Below are 20,292 nucleotides of genomic sequence, written 5' to 3'. Positions count from 1 at the left end.
TATTCACACTAACTTTACAAAATTCAAACTTGCAATACTTTTCTTTCATAGTTTTTTTAATGCATGAATACGATGGCTCATTGTTCAATGAAGTAATCATTACAATAACTGACAACATGAAATGGTTTTGGATGAATAAGCCATCTGACTTGATAAACGATGGAGTTGAATTTGTCTTTCTGCCCATAATTTAATTTAAAGTACTCCAAAGTTGTTTTTCTATCATTCTTTCTATCATTGATCTTGGCTTCATAATACAGTTTCTTCTACTTTTTGTTGAATTTAGTCACATCATTTCTCAATTTCCAGTAGGTCAGCCAGTCAGATGTGCAGCCAGATATATTAGCCACTTCTTTTGCCCCCATCTCTTTCAACTATACAGTTTTTCAATTCCTCATCAATCCATGGAGCCTTAAAAATGGAAAAAATCTGTTTCTTAACAGGTGCCTGTTTATCAATAATTGGAAGAAGCAATTGAATAAATTCATCAAGTGCAGTGTCTGGATGCTCCTTATTAATCACATCAGACCAACAAATATTTTTAACATCATCCACATAAGAGTCACAGTAAAATATTGTGCATGATCTCTTATATACTATTTTAGGCTCAGATTTTGGAACCTTGGCCTTCCTGGATGTAGCCACAATATTGTGATAGTTGCATCCAATGGGTATGGATACAGTATTAGTAAAAATGTGATCGATACATGTGGATGATATTTGTTCCTTTAGTGTTTGTAACCACCCTGTTAGGTTGATTAATAACCTAAACCAGATTACAGCCACTGGTTACAGTGAGAAGCTTCCTCTTGAGCGGACAGCTTATAGAATAACAGTCAATATGCAGGTCCCCAAGAAAGTAGACCTCTCTGTTTACATCACATACACTATCAAGCATTTCACACATAATATTTAGAAACGGACTGTACTTGGTGGCCTGTAGCAACACCCCAAAAGAAAAGGCTTAGATGTGCCAAGAGAACCTGCAACCACAACACTTCAATAACACTTGACATAAGATCTTCTCTAGGTGTTACAGGGATATGGCTCTGAATATATACAGCAACACCTCATCCATAAGCATTTCTGTCTCTTCTATATATTTTATATCCTTGTATTGCTACTGCTGTATCATCATATAAATTAAGTGAGTCTCAGAAATGGCTAATATATGAATGTTATCTGATGTTAGCAAGTTATTTATTTCATGAACCTTATTTCTAAGGCTACATATATTAATTTGAGCTATTTTCAGCTCTTTCCTGGGTAGCTTCTTAGAGATAGACATAATATGGAAAAAAGCAAACAAACCAAGAGAAATAAATATACATTCAGAAGTCCATTAATTAATTAGTGTGTGCTCCGGGGTTTAAGCTACGAACCCATAGGCGTGGCTCTCTCATCCCTTCCAGGCTTCTGGGAGGGAGGGTGGACAATGAGCCTGTCATAGCGAATGTAAGCAATGTCCCCACGTGCTCTGGCAGGTTTCATGGCTGGGATAAGTTCTTTCGTCTTCTGGCGCACAGCTTCAGGATAGTCCTCGTTGAGGAAGATATACGTTCCTCTCAAGTTCTTGGCTCTTTCCAGAACAGCTACCTTGTCCTTGAACATCAGGAACTTGACCACTATCAGCCTCAGCCTGTCACCTGGGCCGGTGATGGGTTTTCCAGTCCTGTGGGCATGCACCACCTCAATCTTCCAGTGTACCATCTTCAATTTCTCAGAGATAATTTCCCCCACTTTGTCCTCAGCCTTTGTCCAGGTCTCGTGGATATCTTGCAATTCCATCCACAACCATGTTCTTCCTCCTTGAGTCTGATTTATCCATCATAGTTATCATGGATTCACACAAAACTGATGTCCTCTCTCAATGACTTACAGATTGTTGTCATCTTGCTATTCTCCTGTTTCACCTCATCGAGCTGACCCAGGGAGAACTGCAAACTGTTCTTCAGGTCCTGAACCTCTCTGGTCAGGTTGTCCATTAGTTGAATCGACCAGTATTTAGACAAAACACTTGAAGCTATTTTCTTGTTGTTGTAACAACTGCTTGTAGAACTATTTTTATTAGTTTAAAAGATCCTTTACCTGTGATAGAGAGACACCACTGTCCTCAACGGTACTCCTGCCTGCTTTAGTCTTTGTCATGGTAGCTAGCAACGTAGGTTACGAGGTTACTCCTTGCAGTTCCAGACAGGGCAGGTCACAGGGAAGATTGAACACAACAAACAGCAGGGATCTATACAGCCACAAACCCAGGAGAATCCGCGGTCCCAGCCACAATGGCTAACCACGTTGCGGGCTGCGTTCAAGCCCTCAGTAATCCCTGTTAGCTTGATATGCAGCTAGCTAACAGTTAGGCTAGCTGCTATGCCAAATATTTTCTCAGACCCTGCCTTGGTTGGCAGGATTACTGGACAGAGAGTTTCAGTCCTAGCAACTTATGCCAAATGCATCCCGGGATCCAAACTAAAAAGGTAGCTAGCTACTAAGAAACTTTGCAATACACTTTCAAAACAACTAACTTTTCAAAACAACAAACCGAGCTCTCTCTTGTTCCCACGTTCAACAGGAAGTGTTCAAAAGGACCTAGATTTTAACCTTTTATTTTAAAGATGCAATATGTTTTTGGGCGACCTGACAAAATTCACATAGAAATGTGAGTTATAGATCTGTCATTCGCATTGTGCTGAATGTGTCAATGTGTAGTTCATATATACATAATCCGTGAGCATAATTACTCTTACCTCAATTAGCCACGAAATCCCTAGTTTGAAAGCAACTGTTTACTGGAAGCTGTGCGGTGCCATTTTCCCCCCACGTGGACCAGCACCTAGCAATTAGAGTTTTAGCCAATGAGCTTCAGCCCCTCGCCATTTGAGTGACAGCTAGCAAGATGCACACACAGCAGAGCGAGACAGACCACTTTTGGCTCATGAGCGCTACTTTCAAAACTACTGGCTAGAAAGTACACAAAAGTACAGAAAAATCTCTTTAATCCCCAACATTACCCATTTTCTTGGATATGGCTCAATATTGATCTATATATATTGATCTCTTTCATTCATTTCCAGCATAATAATAATAAGGTCCAGTGAATTGACTAGTGGAAAAGGTAAGTCCTATATACAGTAGAGCAATGTTATCTTTTCTGTCTAATTCAAATGATTCACATGGTAATTTGGTGTCGGGGCAGAACATGATGCCTTTCTGGGCAGCAGTAATTTGCATGGCTCTCACATTAAACAACTTCAGAGACAATTGCACTGAGTGGAGACCATTTAATATGTTCTACCACTTATCCCCGGGTGTGTGTCTAATAGAATTGTCCTGCAGTGTCGTTGAAGCCACCCTAGCGTTTTCTATTCAGCTGGAGTCCACATAGGTAAATGTCACCTGTTGTGATGTCTCGCCAACGCACCGTGAGGCCCATTATCCCACATTAACGGAAGCCCGCTGTCGCCCTGGGTCTGTGTCACACGGAGCGACTTGGAGAGAGAGAGAGCCCAGCCAGGCTTCAGCAGTCACCCTGAGTCATTGGCCAGGTAAGTAGAAAGGACAGTTGTTGATTTTTCTCTCCTCTAACCTTCTCTATTCCCAAGTTAATATAGTAATGTCTGCTCTTGGTTTGTCTGTAATCATTATTCATCAGTATTGATTCCTTGTTGCCATCCCTCTAGAAATATTCAACTCTGTAGTCTGCATGATAATCATTCTTCTAAAATGTGGTCAGCTAGTTCCAAACAGACAGTACACATCATCTAAAGATATGACAACCTGTTTGAAGATGGGACAATACAGTAACACACGACTATGATGAGGGAGAGCATATGTGTGGTGCACACTCAACTTTATTGATGTACAGTTTAGTAAACAACCTTTTTCAGAAACACCATTCAAGAAAAAACTTTCCTCATAATGTGTCAGAAGTGCAAGGACCAATAACTGCTCTATACTATTATGTGTTATGAGAAGGGCTCTGTGTTTTTGGCTATAATGTCACATGACCTAGATTTTAATATTTTATTTTAAAGATGCAATATGTTTTGGGGCGACCTGACAAACTTCACATAGAAATGTGAGTTATACATCTGTCATTTTCATTGAAAGGAAGTCTAAGAAGCGGTAGATATGGTCTATGTACACTATTTCTATGCTTCCAGTTTTAAAGTTGATTTGTTTTTGTCTTTTACTTTCGGCTACAAACAGCTGAAAATACAATATTTTTTGTTATGGAAAATATATTTCAAAGCAGTTTAGATGGTACAATGATTCTCAACACTATACTTGCTTGTTTGTCACTTAATAGGAAATTAGGCAAACAATTAATAATTTTGCAACCAGGAAATGGCAGAGTGATTTCTGCACAATGCATCTTTAAGCCTTTTCCAGAAATTTGAATTTCACAAAAAAATGAAAGCAATTGTCTAAAGAATGTGCTGGACCATCTGACACATAACAAAAAGGGGGACCGTTTGTTGAAAAAGCTTTAAATAAAGGTTCAAATCTAGGTCATGTGACATGATTTACCAAAACACAGGGCCCTAGTTATAAAGATCTACTTCATAGTTGCAATACTGTATAGTATACAATGTCAACTGTAATACGTACTGCCCAAAGAGGGCACTGCAGTGTGGAAGTGAGGGGATGCATTCAACAGTCCTCAGAGGAATCTTTAGAAGTAGAAATCTCTGTTTTAGAAACATGTAATCTGCCTTCATTACAATAAACATTTCATTACAGTTAAATTTACAAAACTTACACTCCAACTGTAAAACCAAATCGACCTGGAAAATGCATCTGTAATATAAACAGATGTAGGCCTTATATGGTGTGTGTGTGTGTGTGTATTGTGTTCGCTGCCTAATAAACACGATAATTGCTGCTTGTAGACACAGTGAGGAACTGCAGTATAATTGTATAAAACTGCTCTAATCAACCTTTTTATTCAAAAAAAAATTTCACCACACCTTAACTATAAGGCCCAGACTACTGCACATACAAATCCATGGAATGTTGCTCCATTGCAAGGTTGTACAAATGCAAAGTCAGAATTGTCTCATAAAATTTGGTCCACCTTTTTACATCATTGTTCTGTGCCTTGAGTAAAAACCCATTAGAATCTCCAGGATGCGTTAGCTCACAGGAACACATCGAAAACATACATCTGTTACTCACCAATTGTTCAATTGTTAATCCTAAACATGTGCATTAGTCTTTTAGATTTTGCATGAACACCTATATATTTTCCCTGAAAGAACACCAACACCATCAACCTCCCTGTGCCTCTCCTCCATGTATAGTCCCATAAGATACATTAGTCTCACTGTGCTGTCCTAGTGTTTCTCATTTAGAGAAATGATAGAGAAAGAGAGAGAGCTGAGAGTTCCATAGGTAAAACCTGCAGGGCAGAGCGACTACCCTGACTGCATGCCAATGTCCTCATGCCTGATGACCTTGTATGTTATCCAATAGAAGATGTTGAAGAGGAGGAAGGCCATAGGGAAGGCTGCTCGGGACACAGTGTCAATCCTCTTGGCCCTGTCCACAAACCTCTTCCTTATCACCTCTTTTTCTTTAGAGGTAGGTGGTGCTGGGCCGGGGTTTGGGACAGCGTTTTTAACAGCCGACCCATCCTTCAGACAATGAGTCATGCCGTAACCAGAGTAATTGAAGCCATCCCTCATGTCGTCATCCTGGTGAAACAAAACAAAGACGGACCCACAGTGAGTATGCCTCTGTTCAATGGAGAGAAAGACGTTCAGACACAATCCCATGTGCACACACACTATGATATTGTAGTGTATGGCCAGTAGCCATGTTCATGCGTCCTTTTCTTGGCCTTTGACTCAGGTGTTGTACCCTTTATCTGAGGATGCCTCCAGGCAACATCTACAGCGGCTTCATTAACACAGGGGACACAGCTGAATGTCTCCCAGATATTACACCCTCCGTTCCTCCGCTGCAGCAACAACAAGCTGACACACCTAGATAGCCTCAGATGACCTGACACACATTTCCTTAAAAATGGCCAACTTAATATCCGTCTGACTGCCCTACACTGCTCATATGTTCAGTCATGAGGCTCTGGGATTTGGTCTAACAGTTTCTGCCACCACCTTTGGTGCATGTAAGTCTGTTTGAGTGTGGGATCGGTCGAATCCCAGTCCCATATCGCATTTTCAACACATTTTCTCCATCTTTCCTGTTTCTCCACTATCTCTTCTATAGCAATGAACAATTACTAGAGTGGAACTCCCACTCTTTAAAAATGGTTCAGTCATGAGCACAGGAATCTGCTGAAGGGAGGACGGCTCATAATAATAGCCGGAACAGAGCGAATTGAATGTATTTGATACCATTCCACTTATTCTCACGAGCCCGACCTCCCCAATTAAGATGCCACGAACCACCTGTGGTCATGAGTCTGGGCTTTGCAGTGACGGTCTTATAGGGAATTATACTCAAGCCTAGAGTGTTTATTTACCCTGTGAGTCCGCCTCTGTCTTCGCCTCAAGCGAAGGAACTCCTTCTGTTGCCTGGAGACAAAGTTAACCCCAGCGTATTCCAGTAGGGCAGCAAATACAAACAGAAGACACACGGCCATCCAGATATCAATGGCCTTCACATAGGAGACCTGTGACAAGAACCAAACAGTAATTTACTGGGAATGAATAATCCTTTCATGTGCTGTCTTCACAATGCCTCGTTCAATTAACATTTCAATGGGAATATAATATTCTCTCAATGACATCCTTTTTTATGTTAATCAGAGTTGCTGTAAATTCTAAATCACCATAATTAAGGGGGTGGTATTTGCTAACGAGTGCTTTAAACTCTCAAAACTCATGTTGATATCAGCGATTTTCAGCGATAGCGTGGAAGGAAATAATTGTCGCTTTAATTACCAAAGTAACACAATGGAAACAGTAGCAGCTCGACTGGAGCCTTTATCGGTCTATTTGATCTATGTCCATGCCGGAGATGAGATGAAGGCTAGACTCTAAAGGAGGCCCTCTTATTCCTCATACAGTGACCTCGTCTATGTCTCGAAATGACAGGTCATTTGCACGGAGAGAAAACAACTTTACTTTGTTGAGTGCTCTTAAGGTATATTGAGCTCTTGTTGTTCTGAGTTGGGCCTCTCAAAGACCTCTCTCTAAATATTTATTAGAGTGTGTCTCTTTCATGTGGGCCTCTGATGTGGTCATGGGCCAAAGTGTGAGAGAATGGTTGATTTTCAAGAGATGACTCACGCTGAAGCACTCTTGCAAGCATAAGTGTGAATACTAATTTTGTATATTTGACCATGTACAGTTGTAGTGTATCCACTGCTATTTGATTTAGTAACATTATATCACTTCCTAAATCAATGGTGTAATTGTAATTTCTAACATAAATTGTGATAATGTTATGTTAAATAGTATTCTCTGTTTTTACAACTTATTGATTAAAAATGAAATACTTTACATTGTTATTCTCTTGATATACTGTAAATCCATTGATTGTTATTTATCCATAGGATACTTACATCTGAGTCAAAATTCAGTGATGCACAGAGACTTCAATCATAGGCATATTTACATTTCATGAACAGTATCTGATTACAGTATGTATGACTTCTAACATGGGTGGGAAATGAAAGGTTGATTGATCTGAACATGGCCCATTGACCCTCCTCCATCAGATTGTCCGCTCATCCTCTTACTGCTTGGATTAACAAGCTTACCTTAGGAAGGGAGGCTCGGGAGCCGGAGCTCTGGGTTGTCATGGTGAGCACGGTGGTGATGCCCAGTGCCACCCTGGCGGGCGCGGCGTCCATGTTGATCCAGAAGGAGACCCAGGAGAGGATGACAATGAGGAGGCTGGGGATGTACATCTGGATCAGGTAGTAACCCATCTGTCTCTCCAAGTGGAACTTCACCTCAATGCAGGTGAATTTACCTGGAGAACAAAACGCACTGACACCTCAGATCAGGGACGGTGTGATGAGAGATGTGCTGTGTGTGTGTGTGTGTCCATATGTGAGTGTTTGTGTGTGTGTGTGTGTGTGTGTGTCTGTGTGGCTCTCTGACCAGTGTTGTAGCTTTTGGTACAGTAGCCAAGCTCCTTCTCATCTCTCATGATGAACTGGGGGAGGGTCAACCCAGCGGCCACCTGTACAGGATTTTTGTCCTTGCTCTCCCACTCAAAGATCAAATCATTCATGGTGTAGCCAACTGAGGAATGAATGAACACAGCAAATATGTTTGATATGATATTGCATTTTCACAAACCATATTGCATGTGCTTTACCATGTGAGTTGTAAGGTGCAGACACTTACAGCTCTCCAGTTGCATGGTACAGATCTGCATGTCCATGGGAAAGTTCTTCAGATCCATCGGACAAGATAGAATGAGAGTCAACCTTTGAGGAAGAGGTGGAAAAGTCATGAAACAACTGTGGAAGCATTATTTGTGAATGTACAAATAAAGCCTACAGTAATGTACTGTTAAACCAAAGATTCTTAGGAATGTACGGTAACATACTGTACCCTTTTTTACAGTAACTTACAGGTAACTGGCCACCAGTAAGTTACTGTAAAAACAACTGGATTTATTTTTCAGTGTAGTTAGAGTAGCATGCTCTATACCTCACTCAACAGATACATTTACTGTTAAATAAAATAATCTTACACAGAACCCAAATCTTTTCTGCATTTTTTCTAATTGTTTACTGTTTCAAGTGAGACTAAAATTCAAGCTCTCTACAATGTATACCTACCGTGTGACTGTATAAAGTACAGATGAAGTCAGAAGTTTACATTTGCATTTGTTTGTGAGTATGTAAGTACAGGAATCTGCGTGTTTGTGTTAGAAACACAAGCATTTCAGCTGTGACATCAGATAATCTGAGTACACAACCAATAAACTTTTATTTGTAAGTACTGTACATTTCTTATAATTTTGCAGACACTCTTATCCAGAGGGACTTACAGTAGTGAGTGGATAATTATTTTTACTTTTTTGGGGGAATGGGAATCAAACTCATAACTCTGGCATTGCAAGCGCCATGCTCTATCAACTGAGCCACACAAGACCCATATCTCAGATCTTGTCAATATCAGATTTTTTACAATTTACTAAGGAATAAAATCATAGTCGTCATCATAGCAGTGTATTTAAGTATACAGTATATTATACTTTTATGTTTCTACTTTAAACAGATTTTCATTATGTTCAGTTGAAGTCAGATGTTTACATACGTACACCTTAGCCAAATACATTCAAACTCAGTTTTTCACAATTGCTGATATTTAATCCAAGTAAAAATTCCCTGTTTTAGGTCAGTTAGGATCACCACTTTATTTTTAAAAAAATGAAATGACAGAATAATAGTAGAGAGAATGATTTATTTCAGCTTTTATTTCATTCATCACATTCCCAGTAGGTCAGAAGTTTACATACACTCAATTAGTATTTAGTAGCATTGCCTTTAAATTGCTTAACTTGGGTCAAACGTTTCGGGTAGCCTTCCACAAGCTTCCACAATAAGTTGGGTGAATTTTGGCCCATTCCTCCTGACAGAGCTGGTGTAACGGAGTCAGGTTTGTAGGCCTCCTTGCTCACACACTCTTTTTCAGTTCTGCCCACACATTTTCTATAGGATTGAGGTCAGGGCTTTGTGATGGCCACTCCAATACCTTGATTTTGTTGTCCTTAAGCCATTTTGCCACAACTTTGGAAGTATGCTTGGGGTCATTGTCCATTTGGAAGACCCATTTGCGACCTAGCTTTAACTTCCTGACTGATGTTGCTTCAATATATCCACATAATTTTCCTCCCTCATGATGCCATCTATTTTGTGAAGTGCACCAGTCACCCCTGCATCAAAGCACCCCCACAACATGATGTTACCACCCCCGTGCTTCACGGCTGGGATGGTGTTCTTCGGCTTGCAAGCCTCCCCCTTTTTCCTCCAAACATAACGATGGTCATTATGGCCAAACAGTTCTATTTTTGTTTCATCAGACCAGAGGACATTATCCAAAAGTATGATCTTTGTCCCCATGTGCAGTTGCAATCCGTAGTCTGGCTCTTTTATAGCGGTTTTTGAGCAGTGGCTACTTCCTTGCTGAGCGGCCTTTCAGGTTATGTCGATATAGGACAAATTTGACTGTGGATATAGATACTTTGTACCGGTTTCCTCCAGCATCTTCACAAGGTCCTTCGCTGTTGTTCTGGGATTGATTTTCACACCAAAGTACGATCATCTCTAGGAGACAGAACGCGTCTCCTTCCTGAGCGGTATGACGGCTGCATGGTCCCATGGTGTTTATACTTGCATACTATTGTTTGTACAGATGAACGTGGTACCTTCAGGCGTTTGGAAATTGCTCCCAAGGATGAACCAGACTTGTGGGGGTCTACAATGTTTTTTCTGTGGTCTTGGCTGATTTCTTTTGATTTTCCCATGATGTCAAGCAAAGAGGCACTGAGTTTGAAGGTAGGCCCTGAAATACATCCACAGATACACCTCCAATTGACTCAAATGATGTCAATAAGCCTATCAGAAGCTTCCAAAGCCATTACATAATTTTCTGGAATTTTCCAAGCTGTTTAAAGGCACAGTCAACTTAGTGTATGTAAAATTCTGACCCGCTGGAATTGTGATACATTGAATTATAAGTGAAATAATCTGTCTGTAAAAAACTGCTGGAAAAAGTACTTGTGTCATGCACAAAGTAGATGTTCTAACCGACTTGCCAAAACTATAGTTTGTTAACAAGACATGTGTGGAGTGGTTGTAAAACGAGTATGACTCCAACCTAAGTGTATGTAAACTTCTGACTTCAACTGTATGTACTAAGCATATGCTCCTTGTCTGCAGCGAATGCTCTTTCTCCTTCCCTCCTTTTCCTCTGAGAGAGCCTCCTCCTCCCACACAGCATGTTCTTATCACACTTTTATTACTGGACCGTCTCTGAGATGTATTGTCATCAGCAGTCTGCTCCCTCTCTCATCTCTTCTCTCATGAATGGTGAGAGCGACTAACCACCTTTCTTTCATCTGTTCTCTCAGAATCCCCTTGCTTCCCTCCACACCTAGGCTCCACCACCTGAATCAGCTCTCCAAATGGACAACAAATTGAGTTGCATTATTCCGCTGCTTCGAGGTGTGAATCTAAGGAGGAGTGGTGTGACTGAAGTGATATTAAAATGAAATAAAGGTAATGTATTTTCATATCTTGAATCACAGATTTGTGCTCAAGTGTAGTAGTGTTTTTGTAAGAGGGGGCAATTGGCAGGTACCCTAACAGTTAAGAGTGTTGGGCCAGTAACTGAAAGGTTGCTGGTTCGAATTCCCGAGCCGAATAGGTGAAACATGTGTTGATGTGTCCTTGAGCAAGGCAATTAACCCTAATTGATCCTGTAAGTCGCTCTGGATAAAAGCGTCGGCTGAATGACTAAAATGTAACCTGTCTCATCTACTACGAGTGGGCTGCATTTACTTTGAAGTGATTCCATCTTACTGAACCTGCACAACGCTAGGGATGAAGCATATTGACTTGTAGCTAATGCCCAAGGAAATGAATAGCCTACATGAGTGGGTTATTTCTATACGCCTTCCCTAAACATATTCTAAACATCTTTGGTGAAAAATTCCCTGTAGCCTTTGGATACTCTAGTGGTTTGTGTTTCTATGTACTCTTAATGAGATCATATTGCATCCAATTCCTCCAGGTGACTGAATATTTTATTGAGATGAATCCCATTAAACCTGAGAGGTAGTCTTGGATGTAGAAACTTCTTTCTTTCAAAAGTAATTACAAGTGCCTGGAGGTAGAAGGGAATCTCTGACTCTGCTGACATTTCACTTGATTTGAATCTATTCTTTGTTTGGATGTTTCCAACAGGGAATGTTAAAACATGACCTCATTCGACATCCTTTAAACCTATTTTACTAATTTCCCCGAGAAATAGAGTTGAGCCCACCATTCAATGCACGCCCCACATCTGACCTGATACTGTACAGGACGGTCCCATCTTTGAAGACCCTCAGGAGCTTGTTGTCTGTGGTGACATCATGAAAGTTGGCGCCTTTCTCGTTGGCGAAGAACAGATCAGGTTTCCAAATAGAATCCAACATTGACGGGTCCAGGTCAAGAGAGGAGTCTGGGTATTTGCTGTATGCCAACCGAGGGTCTCTCCACTTCTGTCGCAGGAAGATGTTCACTCTGTAATCCTTGGGGAAATAGTGAAATCAGCTTTAAACTGCTTTACTTTGACATATAATCTACTGTCTATCTCCGTTAAATATACAGTACCATCACTTTGGTGACCAGAATATATTGTGTCACACAGTCAGTGAAAACGAAAATAATTTCCCTATAGACGTTTACATATTTAGAATGATAGAGCCACTAATACAAAACAACATATTCTTGTCAATATGTAGGCCAAGTGCCTGCCTCAGATATTTGGTTCTATCGTAGTGACATGCAGTATCACCTCAAGTCATTTGGCACTAAGTCACTAATAAAGCACCAATGATACAATAACTAATATGAACACTAATAGTAAAATGCTAATACAATTCTGACACTTTGACTGTGACACTACCACAATTGGAAGTGGTGCCACAAAACTTTAACCCGAGAAATTGCTCCTTGTTTTTACACAGAATTGTAATATAAATAATAGCAGGAATGAATGGATGCAATGCATGGATTTCAATGCATATTTGTATACTTGTAAATCACCACACAGTACCATAATCTAAAATCCACATGACAACTTAAGAGTTAAATGCGGCAATAAATACATATGTATTGAAAGGAGCAATCTAATAAAATTGAATTCATAAATTTAGTTACTTGATCTATATGATCAGTTTCCTCATTAATTGTTATTGCTAAATGGTCGTTATAGGAGATAGATGATGTTTGTGTGAATAGTAGACCAAGAAACTCCATTGACGTTTGAAGATGCAGTTAGTAATGAATGAACAGAATGCATCGAATTAGATGCCTTTTCTCTCCCTCTTAGAACAGACCAATTCAGTAGGCAGCAGTGTATTGGTGGTCCCAGATGTGTATGTCTATGAGTGAAGAGTTATCGAACAACTGTGTGTTAAGTGTTAGAAACCCGGCTCGTCTGTTGATTAACTTTGGCAAAGATTGTCTACCAAAAATTGCAATCATTCAATGGACAAAGTTCTAACTAATTATGAATGCATTGCGAGAGTAGTTGTTGAATAGGATCTCAATGTGGAGTCCAGCTTTGATATTGTTTACCCCTTTGGGCAGTTGGATGTCTATGGGACATTACAACCGATCAACATGCTTAAATCTCAGGCCCTAAGACATCAAACCTACAGCTATTGGCTGCATTTAAAGTGGATTATGTGCTGGCATTCACTGTGTGAATGATTAAAACAGAACTAATCCAACACATCCACAAGGGAGTGTCATGGGAATAGCAATACAATATTGCCTTGAGTATAATGTGAAAGATATTTGATTCAATTGCGGTTCTCAGTGTCTGTGTGCTATTTCACCATGGAGCCACCAATAGACTATGGGGATGGGTCAAAGTGAATCATTTCACATGAGGAAGCAAAAGTTCAAAACAGCCATAAACTAAAAGGAAAATTAACTCATGAACACTAAAGAAATTGGATGATTTCAATCTTTAACTCCAGAGGAGCATAAGAGCAAGGCTGTAGTTTAAGAGCATTTGGCCAGTAACCAGAAGGTTGCTGGTTTGAATCCCCGAGCCGACAAGGTGAAAAATATGCCGATGTGCCCTTCAGCAAGGCATTTAACCATAATTGCTCCTATAAGTCATTCTGGATAAGAGCATCTACTAAATTACTAAAATGTCAAATGTAAATGTAGATAACATGGCCAAGCACAATGCTCCAACTCACCATTGTAGTTTCTGCTATAGAACCAAAGCTGTTGATAAATATGTTGCAGGTAACATTAACTGGGGGACCTGCAGGTTGGAGGATAGATAACACATTGACATGTTTGACAGAGAAGAGTTAAGCAAGAACACTTAACATGCTGGTCTCTGTGACCGAGCCCAAACTGTTGATAAAAATATTGCATGTAATGTTTACAGGGGGACCTGTGAAATGGAATGAGAACGAGGTGACAAGAAAAAGTCAAGATGTTTTTTTGCACTTAATCATCATGTGCCATCTCCACGGGGTGGTTTAGCAAATAGAGATGAGGGAGTTTGAGGATGATGGCAATGCAATATCTGTTGGATATACAGAAATCTGAGTGTAATTAGTTGTGAAAGCGAGCATGTGCTTTATTACCTATCTACCACCACAATATGGACCTTATGTATATATGTCAACATACACAAGGCCTGTTCTCCTAATATGTTTTTCTGTCAACATACACAAGGCCTGTTGTTCTCCTAATATGTTTTTCTGTCAACATAAACAGGGCCTGTTGTTCTCCTAATATGTTTTTCTGTCAACATACACAAGGCCTGTTGTTCTCCTAATATGTTTTTCTGTCAACATAAACAGGGCCTGTTGTTCTCCGAGTATGTTTTTCTGTCAACATAAACAGGGCCTGTTGTTCTCCGAGTATGTTTTTCTGTCAACATAAACAAGGCCTGTTGTTCTCCGAGTATGTTTTTCTGTCAATATAAACAGGGCCTGTTGTTCTCCGAGTATGTTTTTCTGTCAACATAAACGGGGCCTGTTGGTCTCCTAATATGTTTTTCTGTCAACATAAACAGGGCCTGTTGGTCTCCTAAGCACCCCAGGCAAGTCAAAACAGCTGCACTAGTCATTGACTAATCTCATCACCAGCCGTTTGTCTTCAACAGCAGGCCTGGTCCAGTTATAGTTAGAAATGTCAGGATCAACTCCAATATTCAACAAACAGTGGTATCGTTAATAAATGTTTACTTAGTTCAATCAAAAGTATGTTGCCTGCTTATGCTAACTGGTACTAGTCATTGACTAACTCAATGATGATGACAAGGAATGTTTTACTTGATAGGGTTAAAAAACAGATAAACAAAAACACATGCAGAGAGACACACGGCAACACACATACACACTGGCATTAGAAACAGTGGCACGTTTCTTATGAAACAATCACGAGCAGGACAATCAACTTAGTTTCACAGGCATTCTACCGCTATCTTTGAGGTCACAGAATGACTGAAAAACAGTTTGACACTTTCTATCCAATACAGTAACACTGTCTTGCATAAAAACAACAATGTCAGCCATGGAGAGAGAGAGGTCTCTGTGTTGTTAAGTGAAGTTGTGAGTTCATAGCCCTTCCCCTGTGTATTCCTCATCAATATCGCATGTGACGTGGTGGTATTAATATTCGCCTCAGTTTGTAGTCGGGCAACTGCATTTAAAGTCAGTAACAGAAAAATGTAACGGAATAACTCCACAAAACAACCTTGGCAGGCAAATGTAGGTCAAGCTCCAGAGGCACTGTGGGGTAGAGTTGTGACAGTATGGTTTGTATGTGATAAATAACATCATCTATGTGTATGCTTGTTTACTTTACCTGTGTGTATGTGTGTGTTTTGTGCTTGCTGCCTAATAAATGGAAGAATTGCTTATTGTAGAAACAGTGAGGAACTGCAGTACAATTGTATAAAACTGCTCTCATTAGACTGCCTCATTAGACTGGAATACTCTGTCGACCAGAAAATTGAACTCGCCAATTTACCAGACAATGTAAGATCACTTTCTTCATTCCAGTACTTTTAATTTCCTCTACTCACAACTCCAGCATTCTTCCATATACTAATAAAAATAGTTTCTGAATTTCCCAAAAAATGCCAGCATAAAACAGACAAGTCTTCCCCTGATCTCGAGTCCATTTCTGAGATCTTGTGTACACTTGTTTCCTATTCTCCCAGATGGAGTGGATAGATCTGGGCCAGTGTTTCTGGGTGAAGGCTGAGTCTTGCTGACCAATCTCAGATTGTGTTTCCTGTGCTACTCTCCTCACAGTGGCCTTCTCTCCAGCACGGTTCAATCACTAGTGTCCCAGCCTGGGGTCTGCCTACATGCCTGCCTCCCTGTCTGGGGTATACCCCTTCCTGCCCGCCCGCCCTGCCTGTCTCCATACCCACCTGCTAATCTGAGCCACACCAATGAGTTCCGTTCCCTCTCCTTACTCAGATCCATCACAGTGACAGATGATGTCTCTCCCCCGCACCACAACACAACAATAGAGGAACTCAGCAGCCTGGCCAGAGGGACCCGATCCCTCATCTGTGGCTGTCACTGTGGCACTACTGTTGTTTTGGGCCCACATCTATACCTCATTATTGTTGTTGTTGGTGTCTTGAATACTGATGTTTAATATAGCTGTTGGACAATATAAATGACAATTGAAGAAATAGCTATATTGGGTGTTATAATGGGTGATAGTGCTATGGCTAACACCTAAATCAAAGTCCTCCTGACTTCATAGTTTAGAAAGGCTAGCTTGATGTTGTGGGCAGGATGCGTTCATAATGAAGGGGATGTGCTTTTTTACTTATTGGTTCTCCTCTTTGTTTTTTCACTAAAACACCCACATGGACAACCACACACAGCCCCCAATACAATTGTTGGATTTTAAAATAAAAAACATTGTGAGATCTCAACCATCCAGGGAAGAAACAAACATTTGAAAGAACCAATCAGACCAGTGTGAGTCACGTGCGTCACGTCAGCCAGGCTAGGGTGATGGTGGGCTGAGATACAAAACGATCTCTCTACTGCTCCGTTCTGCTATGAGCCTTTCATGTTCCATATCGCGATCCCATAAATCCTACATGGATGATGATGTCACTGTCTACAGGCGTGATTGATAGCCATTCTTCTTTAAATCATTAAGGGGTGGGTTTTTTCAATAGACAAGCACAAAATGCATTGTTCATTATGTGCCTTATTGACTTGAGGGGGTGTTCAATTGAGAATGTATACATATATTATATATGGGGTATACAGTATTACATTAGTAATATACACTGAGTATACCAAACATTAGGAACACCTTCCTAAAATTGAGTTGCACACCCTATTGCCCTTAGCCTCAATTCATTGGGGTATGGACTCTACAAGGTGTCGAAAACGTTCCACATGGATGCTGGCACATGCTTCCCACCGTTGTTTCAAGTTGGCTGGATGTCCTTTGGGTGGTGGACCATTCTTGATACACACGGGAAACTGTTGAGCGTGAAAAACCCTGCAGCAAACCGGTGCGCCTGGCACCTACTACCATACCCCGCTCAAAGGCACTTCAATAGTTTATCTTGTCCATTCTTCCTCTGAATGGCACAAATACACAATCCATGTCTCAATTGTCTCAAGTTTAAAAAAGCCTTCTTTAACCTTTAACCTCTCCCCTTCATCTACACTGATTGGAGTGGATTTAACAAATGAATCAATAAGGGAGCATAGCTTTCATCTGGATTCAACGGGTCAGTCTGTCATGGAAAGAGCAGGTGTTCTTAATGTTCTGTATACTCAGTGTAGATATGGGTGCGTACACTGATATCCCAGATGCATTTTAGGTGAATATTTTCCAATCCACACTCAAATTCTAAGGAACTATTAAAAAGTAAAATATAAACCAACCTTTGAAGTTTGGTCGTATTCGTGCATCATAACCAGATGTTCTACCCATTAATGAGTCCAGAAAGTCTGAGGGAGACAAGTTAGTAGTAGAGCCTGATCTGGACTCATGCTCCTTGGCATCCACCACCCTGTGACAAACAAAGGGAAAATAAAACACTTACTTGCTCAGTCAGAAGTCAAAGTGTGGTGAAATCATTTCTACTTGATCTCAACCAAATAGGAAGCTCATCTGCATACTGATGTGTAGGCATGCAGAGAAACACAAATTAGATTCAAATGATATGATTAGGAAGGATTCCAATAGTGAAGGAACACCTTGGCAGACACGGTGAGCTTTAAGTTTATTACCACTGTATTGGAGAGTTGGCTTTGTGACTGTCCTCATTGTATACTAAGGCTATACGCACTTAGAAATAAAATTACTCTGACACATAGGCTACAAGGGAATTTGACAGTGTTTTCAGTAGTGTCCAGGGGGTGGCCCAAGGTGAGTTACAGATACTAAGACAGAGGGGCGCTGTTTGCCTCGCTCTGATGCTTTCTCTGGTGAAATAGATTCAGCCTCATGCGAATTCAAGTGAAATCCACCAATAAGAATTCATTTATTTGCTTTATTGATGACCTTTTTGGGGAAGCCTGGCTTCCCTTAGCCTCCATGAATACACACCACTTTGTAGGCTGAATGTCATGACACATGGTGTTTGTAATAGATGTCCCTTTCTATTCAAATGACAGGTGCACTGTGCACTGTTTGGATGCTGGACATATTTTGGAATAGATTAACCTACGCAGGTAACCTACTTAACCTACTTTCTGAAGTGATTTGTTCGACAATCAGATGAGAATATCATGACTGGCTGTGTTCATGACACATTAAAAGGGAATACATTTTACTGTTAAATGACATGCCTACTAGGAGGTCTCCTTAAACAAAATATAAATGCCTCGAATGTCACAGTATAATTCACACTCTGGATGGCACTTTGTAGTGAATTTACTGCTCTATGCTAATACCCTTATATACAATCCTGACCTTGAATGCAAAGACTGTAACAATATTTTCAGAATGGATTTATGATTCATTTGAACAGGGAAATGTACCAAACCAAACCTAAGCTAAAGAATGTAATGCATTGAACCATCATAATTATACTTTAAAAAAAATACATGTTATGGCCCCCCTAAACTGGGTCTGTGCCCCACCTTGGCCACCCCATTCAAAATGTTCTGGACATGCCACTGAACGTTTTGACAACGCTCACAGACTGAGTTAGAGGCAGTGATTAACTTGGTAAAATACCAGATATTACCCTGCGATATTGACGGCTCCATATAGCCTACTAGGCTCAATGCTGATGTAAAAACAAGTCTATTTTCAGTCAACTGACTGAATATTGAAGTTGAATGATTTCTACATTCCAATAATAACACTGGAACTTTAGGGTCCACGGTGAAATATTGGGTCATTCGAGGTAGGTTGAAACCCAGTATCCTAAACTTTGTTTTAATGGCAACGCACTTTGCCTTTTCAAACAATGAACATTACAGTTGAATAGGCTACATACAAATAAAGAAGAAAGTATCTCATTATATTTGAATTTAAAAAAATAAACGTTACATGGCCAATAAAGTATCCTAAGTATTCACCTACCTGCTGTTGTTGGTCTCCATTAAACATGCACATAAAGCAGTCAAGACGTTGAGAAAGGGGCGATTCATTCCTTTTGATTTGAGATTTCTTCACTTCTTTATTTCTTCCATATATGAATGTTGGTCAAACACACAATCCAAGCAGCAATATCGATTTCTTTCTGACCAAAGCGCAATTGGGTGTTCTCGTGAAACACAGAGAATACACATAAGGCATTCCAGTCCGTAGGATCATAGCTTAGTTTGAAAAAACACTGATTCCCAGGTGCGGTATTGTTGTTGATAATGTGTAAAGAATCATCAATTCTGAGTCATTGCCACCTAAAAATAACCTGTTGAAAAGACGTTGTGAGGTGAGAAATATCCACAAGACGCGGAATATAGAGCCTTCAGGAAGGCGTTCTCACTATCATTCAAAAACTCAGTGAAAACAGATGGTCTCTAAAGGATACTATGGTCTCTAAAGTATAGTGGTGTTGAAGAAGAATATTTCCTTGGGTTGAAGACCGTCCGCTGCTGGAATGGGAGACGAGTGGACGTGTCTTTAGATTCAGCACTTAAGACAGCTCCCGGTTCATTTGCACGCAAGCGCACCATTAACAACTGGAGGACGTGGTTTTCCATATGTAATTTAAATGACTAAGATAGCCTTTTAAAAAACTATTTCAAGCTAGTTATATATGCTCCAAACTCCTGTGTTTCGAGTAAGATTCCCCGTTAGAAGCTGTCCATACATAGGTATGATATGAAAGTGCTCAGGTCAGAAGGGACTGCGCGCCATAAAATATTGTAGTCAGACAATAGTTTTCCAGAAGGTTTCACCTCCTGACAAACTATGGTAGCCTACATACTGTAAATGCAATGAATTTCATAATGATGTGCAATCATGAGTGAGGTGGAGTTTGTTCTCTGTAAGAAATAAGACTGCTATTCAACAGGGTGAGAACACAATAACCCATGTGCTATGCAAGCTATTGAAGCAAGAATAATTACACACTGCATGTGTAATGGAATAGCTGTTTTCTTCTCTGTAAT

General features: G+C 40.3%; 1 protein-coding gene and 1 long non-coding RNA gene across 2 annotated transcripts; one reads left to right on the top strand and one right to left on the bottom strand.

Annotated features, from left to right (window-relative positions):
* Positions 1 to 1,075: 1,075 nt before the first annotated feature.
* LOC115112401 (uncharacterized) lies at positions 1,076 to 6,493 on the top strand. Its single transcript, XR_003860933.2, has 3 exons — positions 1,076 to 3,545; positions 5,582 to 5,726; positions 5,854 to 6,493. It is a non-coding gene; the product is annotated as an uncharacterized LOC115112401 (long non-coding RNA).
* Positions 3,818 to 19,768, bottom strand: LOC115112396 (glycine receptor subunit alpha-2-like). The gene is made up of 9 exons (XM_029639434.2): positions 19,259 to 19,768; positions 17,608 to 17,735; positions 13,912 to 13,979; positions 12,002 to 12,225; positions 8,325 to 8,407; positions 8,076 to 8,219; positions 7,730 to 7,944; positions 6,488 to 6,637; positions 3,818 to 5,696 (listed from the first exon to the last, which is right to left on the bottom strand). Exons 1-9 carry the CDS (start codon positions 19,324 to 19,326, stop codon positions 5,418 to 5,420), a joined length of 1,359 nt encoding a protein of 452 aa, XP_029495294.1. The 5' UTR covers positions 19,327 to 19,768; the 3' UTR covers positions 3,818 to 5,417.
* Positions 19,769 to 20,292: the final 524 nt, after the last annotated feature.

This window comes from Oncorhynchus nerka, linkage group LG3 (assembly GCF_034236695.1).
Source record: "Oncorhynchus nerka isolate Pitt River linkage group LG3, Oner_Uvic_2.0, whole genome shotgun sequence".
Classification (NCBI taxonomy): domain Eukaryota; kingdom Metazoa; phylum Chordata; class Actinopteri; order Salmoniformes; family Salmonidae; genus Oncorhynchus; species Oncorhynchus nerka.
The sequence above is the reverse complement of the archived record's forward strand: the minus strand, read 5'-3'. Positions and strand labels throughout refer to the sequence as shown.

Coding starts and splice junctions, on each gene's coding strand:
- LOC115112396 (XM_029639434.2), bottom strand. CDS start 19,326: ATGAATCGCCCCTTTCTCAACGTCTTGACTGCTTTATGTGCATGTTTA. Junction 13,980..17,607: donor AATACGACCAAACTTCAAAG/GTTGGTTTATAT, acceptor TCCAACCTGCAG/GTCCCCCAGTTAATGTTACC. Junction 8,220..8,324: donor TACCATGCAACTGGAGAGCT/GTAAGTGTCTGC, acceptor TTCATTCCTCAG/TTGGCTACACCATGAATGAT.